Below are 6,989 nucleotides of genomic sequence, written 5' to 3' on the forward strand. Positions count from 1 at the left end.
CAACTTCGGACCTTCCCGCTCCGCGCCCCGCCCGCCCCCGGGGGCGTGGCCCAGGCAGTGCCCCAAAGGGCCCGTGCTAGGAGCAGGAGGGCGCAGGCGCGAAGTCGCGGTGACGTCAGAGGACGCGCGCTCGCAGCTGGGAGCCGACTAGCAGGCGCGCCCCGCCCCTGGGTCTCGCGCTCGGCCTGCGCAGGCGCAAGCCCGCAAGATGGCGGCGGCTGGAGCGGGCCGTCTGAGGAGGGCGGTTTCGACGCTGCTGCTCCGGAGTCCGCGCCTGCCGGCCAGGGAACTCTCAGCTCCGGCCCGCCTCTATCACAAAAAGGTAGGAGCGGGTCCGCGTCCGCGGGGAGCCGGGAGTGCGAGGACCGCCGGGGGGGCCCAAGTGTGTCGGCGGCCGGCGGAGGCCTGGCCCCGGGAGAGGGGCCGCCGGGCTCTGCGCGGCCGGGGTCGGGGCCGGGGCCGGGGCCGGGGCGCTCGGCCCTGGACGGAGGGGCAGCCCGCGCCACGACTCTGCGCCGACTCTGCCCCTGACTCGCTTTGCCTCGTTACGCAGTAAGCCTAACCGCACGCTGAATAAAAATAAGAAGCGCGCACTACAAGCTGACCCCGCTGTTGTCCCAGATTTCGTGCGTCCAACCTTTGAACTCTGGCAGCCCGAGGGGGTCTTGCGGGGACCTGCCAGCCGGGCTCCGGGGACGCGCGCCGGGCCCCCGCCCTCCCTGCCCTGGTGACCTTGGGCAAGGCTCTGCTTAGACCCCCGCACCCCCCCCCTTTTTTTTTTGTAAACAAATGAGGCTCTTAGCCCCTTGCATGAGATAGTGTTTGTGGTAGAGCGGACACGGTGCCTAGTACACAGCACATTCATGGTGCTTGATGTTGTTGTTAGTCTTCTGAAAGCTTATAACCTCTGGGTGAAGTCACACACGTAACCAGCAGTCATCATGTTTTTGGTTTTTGGGGTTTTTTTTTGGTTTTGAGCCGGCGGGAGTGGGGGTAGAGGGATAGGGAGTAGAGATAAGTGCGTGGTTGGCAGTCCTGGCCTGCTGGAGGCGCAAAGTTCCCTGGGCCTGAGAGCCCTTCCCTTGGGAAACTACTGCTTAAAGGATGCAGTATGTCAGCCTGGGTCAGAAAGTCCAGATTGGATATTGTCGTGCAGGGCCTTGGGCTTGGCGTCGAAGGCCGTGGTCGGATGCATAGGGGAGGGGCGGGGGAAGGGGACAGGAGGATTGGGACAGTTACAGTTAGCTTGCATGCAGACCTCAAGGTTATCAAGCCATCTGTGTGCCAGTCTGAAGAGGGATTTAATTCTGTCCGGGCTTCGCCTTGGCGGAGCACGTCACCCCTCCCCGCCCACCTCAGGGGTGTGTTTTGTTGACAAGAACACGCTGTTTGAGTTTGAGCTCGCGACCTTTGTCAGCCACTAGGGCGCGCTGCTGTGCCAGGCTTGATTTCAGGGCCCTGAAGTCTGGGTACGGTATTCTATTAGTGTATGTATTTTTTATTACTATTGTTATTGTGGACACATTCCATGCATTGCTCCTTCTCTGATAGTCTCCTTGAGGCTTCTGGGAACGCCTTCATTTCCTGGGCTGTAGTTATTTTTAGAATTTTTGATTAAGCCATTTTTTTTAATGGATTTTATTTGGAAATTACAATGTTTTTTGTCACTTAGGTAAAGGTCAAGTAACTACCTGATTTTAAAACATTATGGCACTAAGACGTGATTTTCCTACAGTATCTCAAACACTGCTCAAATCTCTGAAGATAGGTGGAGAAGAGATACAAAAAGATATGGGTCACAAATGGTTGTCATTGGCATGAGGGTAGGCCTTCCTACTCAGGTGAAATTTGGTACTTAACAGTTGTCTGCCAAGTACAGGTTGCTAACTGAAAAACTTGCCATCAAGTCAGGGGCACCAGTACCAAAAGAGAACTACGATTTCTTTTAACCCTCTCATTTCAGGTAGTGGATCATTATGAAAATCCCAGAAATGTGGGCTCCCTTGACAAGACATCTAAAAATGTCGGAACTGGCTTGGTGGGAGCTCCAGCATGTGGTGATGTGATGAAGTTACAGGTGCAACTGGTTTTCATCTTTATTTTTGCATAGAAGAGCTGGGATATGGGGGGGTGGGAGGGGACAGATGAGAGGACTCACCAGGGATCGCACTCAGGCCATAGCAGTGATAGTGCTGAGACTTAACCCCTAGGCCACCAGGGAGTCCCCTGTTTTCATCTTTAATGGTAGTGATGATGATCCTTTTGCCTTTACACTGCTTACTAGTTTGTACAGAAATATTTCAGTCAAGGTTTCCATCTTGATTCCTGGGAAATGAGATGAGTCAGTGTTATAAGTGATTACAGCAGGGACTGAATCCTAGGTCTCTGTTACACTGTGCTTACCCTTCTGACATAGTAAACTGATCACACTTTTCTATGCACTGTGTCAGCTTACATTCCAACTTCAGTTAAACAAAAGGTTTTGTGAATTTTACTGATCAAAGGAAAGCCATAACTGTTCAGCTAGCAGTCCCCAGTGAAACAAGAAATACAGTAAGTAAAACCTTCCCCAAATTGGAGACAGCATGAAGGTGGTGACTGGCCCTTTGGGTAAACAGTAGCTTTAGCCACAGTCTACTTCATGTGGGTGGGCAGCTTTCCAGAGGTTTTCATGCCTGTCTTGGAAAACAGAAACAAGGCAAGAGGGAGCTACCAGTTGTAATTTGGTGCCCCAAAAAAGCATTAGGCAGAGACCTTTATTGCAGACCCTCCCGTGTTTATAGAATCACATCAACCCAGCAGCCATGAGCAAAAATATCGGGCAAAAAAACAAACTAGAGTGGATTTACTAGGCCGGTATAATTCTCTGTACTTATTCTCATGTTTAACTTTTCGGCTCTAAACTCTTTGAATTAAAGTGAACTCAGTAGTTAATGCCAGGACTAAAAGACTTGGAAGCAAGACCAAAGCTCCTGGGGAGACTCGGTGACCCCTCCATGAGTGCCAGGCTCTGCAGGGAGCCACCAGGAATCACCACTTAACTCCTGTCTCTCTTCTAGATTCAAGTGGATGAAAATGGGAAGATTGTGGATGCCAGATTTAAGACATTTGGCTGTGGTTCTGCAATTGCCTCCAGCTCATTAGCCACTGAATGGGTGAAAGGGAAAACGGTAAGATTGCTTCCAAGTCTGACATTCCCCACAAACCTGGCTCCCAGTTCAAAGAAGGGCCCAGTAAGTGAGAAAAAAAAAAATCATAATTTTTTCAAAATAATTATTTTTTTTTTAATTTTTCCTACCCAGATTTTTATTAAATTCTTCTTCACATTGGGAATTATGGATAATCTTGTTAAGTGATTTTTAGTTTGGGGGTGGTGGTTATTAATGATCATTTTTATTTGTTTGAAGGTTTTAGTGGCATTTTGTTTTTAATTAACTAGAAAAAAGATCCCTACCTCCCCCTATAATAAAGTAGAACTCAAAAAAGCTCTTTGACTTGCTAAAAGGTGCTGTGTTATTTCTCGGGAGTGTGGAGGTAAAATGGTTTGTTGGCTTGTTTTTTCTCTCCCCTCATGTTTCAGAAAAGATCATAGGTGGCTTCTGAGGATTCATGAAATTACAATCAGCCGGTGCTAAAATAGGGGCTAAAACATCCGAAACAACGAGGGTGGGGGCAAAGGGAGCAAACAGAGCAGAGCAGTGACGCAGGTGGCTGCCCAGCAGGCCCTGTGAAGGTAGAGTTAAATAAAGCTGGAATGTCTTTTCCCTCCTGTTCTGTCAAAACCTCGTTTCCCAGCAGCTGCAGGGGTAGAAGGTGAAGGGAAACCTGGTAAAAAGCTGAACTCTAAATCCAGTCTTTACTCAGAAAAGCCACGTTGCAGGGTTCTCATCTCTTGGCCCCAAGGGACCAAGTTCATGGAGCAGCATGCCTGGGGCACTGGGCCGCTATAGCAGGGACTATGCCGGGCCACGTGCTGCCTGCTTTCCATGGCTCAGGCCTTCTTCCTGGCAAGGTTCCCTGTGCCCAGAAAGCATGAACCTGACCTGTTCCGGCAGGAGGCGGCTCTGGAGCGATTTGTCAAAAACTGTCCTCAGGGAGAGTGGAAATGAGGAGCCAGTTATCTGTGGCTCTATGAGAGGATGATGAGCAGTGAGCAGAAGGGAGAAAGAGGGCCTTTCTTTGACCTTGAGAGCCTCATCTGAGTTTTCATGCAGGCAAAGAACTTCCTGCCCCAGGGTATGCCCTTAGACACTCAACTAAACCTTAGGTCCCTTTCAGTATGTCTGGAGGAGAGATTCTTCCTTGAGGACAGGAGGAACCCAATGAGAGCTCTATTCCCAGGTCTCAGGTGTGCCCCCGCCACCAGCCTGGAGTGACACCGGCCTGTGTGACATTTTTCCACCCTCCCCGGCACCATTCAGCACTAATTGAGGGGTTAGGTATTAGGACCTCAGAGAAACTGCTAATCCAAACACCAGCATAGGCCATAACTGCCTTTTTAAGGAAAACTCATATTGCTGGCCTCTAGTACATCCCTAAGAGATGCAGGTTCTCCTCTGGGCTTATAGAAATAGCTGCTGGTCTGCCTCGCCCACCAGACATGGGAGTGCATGCCTCAGACTGACAGTCCCGGCTACAGCCTGACAAGCAGATGGGGGTCCCCTTGTTTGGGGTTCCTAAACAGAAGTCATCCCACCACCCTGTCCTGACGACCACTGGCGTTTTTTATTGTCTGTTGCTCAAGACACTAAAACTGCCTCTCTTTTCCTCTCTCCACCATTTCCTCTCAGGTGGAGGAAGCCTTGACCATCAAAAACACAGATATCGCCAAGGAGCTCTGCCTCCCTCCGGTGAAGCTGCACTGCTCCAGTAAGTCTCCACGCACAGTGTGCCAGCCAGCCGGACAGCTGGCAGTAATTTCATAATAGTGTCAGTGTGCATCGAGAGAGTGGCGATGAGTCATTTTGGTCACGGAGTCCATCTTTATAACCCACCAGGGTTAGAGCCACGGAGTCCATCTTCATAATCATTAGAATAGGGTGGTCCCAGCCATCTCCAGGAGCCTCAGGACAGGCATTGTGCTGGGCATTGTGCTGAGCTTGTCTTTGGCACCATTTCTAACGCTTAGAAGCGTCCTCCAGTCCACAGAAGGAGGTATTCGGACATCTTGAGCCACGGAGGAAATTGGGGCACCCAGCCCTATGGCTCCCTGAACGGAAGGGCCAGGATTTAAGCCCCTGTCTGATTTCAGGATCTGTGCTGTGCCTACCCCTCTAGTAAAATCACAACCTAGAGAGGAGGAAACTCAGCTTTCTCCTTAACCTATTCTGCGTGCCCTGTCACTTCCTGCCCAGCACTGCTGTGGTCGGGGTGCCTCTGGGTCTGTGGGTTAACCCCACCCTGCTGGGTAACAGCCTCTGCATTGTCTGAGGGCAAGCCCAGGTGCCGGAACTCTTGCACTTGGCTTTCTAGTTCTGCCTGTCTCTCTGAAGCTTCTCCCAACCTTTCCAAGGTAAAGAAGGAGTGAGAAACAGTAACCTTAACTCATTGGCGGAGGTTGACTGGCCAAGGTAGTTCAAATCAGCAGCTGGGCCTCTTGCCAGGGTTAAGGCTCACAGGAGAAGTGCTGAGCACTGGGGCGGGTGATGCTGACGCAGTCCTAAGTCGGCTAAGCCCCAGCTTCTTTCCACTCGAGTTGAAATTTCAAGTCCCGGTGAACACAGACCACAGCTTGTAAACATTTTCAGGCCGTTTCCCAAAAACCCTGGACTTTCCATGAACCTGTTTTTTGCTAACATCTTCAGTGATGCTCCCTGCTGTTAGCTGGCTTTCCCGGATCTCCATTTTGATTTTCCCCCATCGCATCTTTTTTAATATTGACTCCAAAATAAAATTTTCAAACTTGGGGTCACTAGAGTGTGAAGTACCAGAGGCCATCAGGTCAACTAATCGGCATGACCTAAGTGAGGCCTGCTACCTAAACCAGCGTCCTGCATCTGTTCCTGACTTCCATGTAAGCAGATGAGAACTAACATTTGGTGTCCTTACTCCGTGTCAGACACTTTCTGTAAGTCCTCATGCTGCCCTAGCAGGAAAAGCATGAGATTGTCCCAGTTTGCAGAAGAGAAAGTAGATTCCAGGCAGCCAAGGCTCTGACCTAGAGTGTCAGGTGTGTAGCCCTCTTCCCGTCTGTCTCTAGCTCCCCCGGCAGGAGTACTCTAGCTCCGGGACCGGCTGGCTCTAGGGCTTGCTGCTGCCCCCCAACATGGCTGCCCCCCAGCCCTCAGAGATGCTGTTCCTAGGGCTGTTTCTTCCAATCCTAGACACTCACACTTTCTTTCCACTACTTCCAGTGCTGGCCGAAGATGCCATCAAAGCCGCCCTGGCTGATTACAAGCTGAAACAGGAGCCCAAGAAGGGGGAGGCGGAGAAGAAATGAGCCTTCAGCAAAGCCCCTAGCAGGTCACTTGGCAATTTGTCCACCCACCTGCGAGCATAGATGTTCAGAAGCCCCTCGCGCTGCAATAAATAATAGCCCCCGCACTATGAGATGCGCACTGCTGTTCCTTCGTGGCTCTGTGCCGGCACAATACAGTCTGCTTGTTCTGAATCCTGTGGCCTCTGTGCGCCCACTTCTATCGCCTTACCCTAGTTCATGTATATTTTGAATGGTGGGGCCTCAAAACGGAATTGAACAAGTTTTGCTGGTCCATGAAATGCACAAATACCTAATTTGCCGGACTCTGTTTTGGAGAAGATTAAATAGGGTGCCCTGGCGTGAGTATTCGCGAGGGCCGGTTACTGTCCATCAGGCAGAGAAGCGTGTATGTGATAAATAAAAGAGTGAAGACAGTGTTCTCTGGTCAGCCTTGTCTCTCGGACCCTTGCCTCCAAGTGCCCAGAGCCCATTGGGGTGCTCAGATGCTGGGCCATGGTGACAGCTGCACACTTCTGAGCAAACTCAACAGTAAAGACTGCAGCTCTTCACA

At 50.9% G+C, this 6,989-nt stretch overlaps 1 protein-coding gene across 1 annotated transcript; it reads left to right on the forward strand.

The window, feature by feature from the left end:
* Nucleotides 1-193: 193 nt before the first annotated feature.
* Nucleotides 194-6,456, forward strand: ISCU (iron-sulfur cluster assembly enzyme). The gene is made up of 5 exons (XM_084254444.1): nucleotides 194-322; nucleotides 1,964-2,077; nucleotides 3,060-3,170; nucleotides 4,791-4,869; nucleotides 6,354-6,456. The coding sequence occupies exons 1-5, from the start codon at nucleotides 209-211 to the stop codon at nucleotides 6,437-6,439; spliced, it is 504 nt and encodes a 167-aa protein (XP_084110570.1). The 5' UTR covers nucleotides 194-208; the 3' UTR covers nucleotides 6,440-6,456.
* The last annotated feature ends 533 nt before the right edge of the window (nucleotides 6,457-6,989 follow it).

This window comes from Talpa europaea (assembly GCF_964194135.1).
Source record: "Talpa europaea genome assembly, chromosome: 14".
NCBI classification, from domain to species: domain Eukaryota; kingdom Metazoa; phylum Chordata; class Mammalia; order Eulipotyphla; family Talpidae; genus Talpa; species Talpa europaea.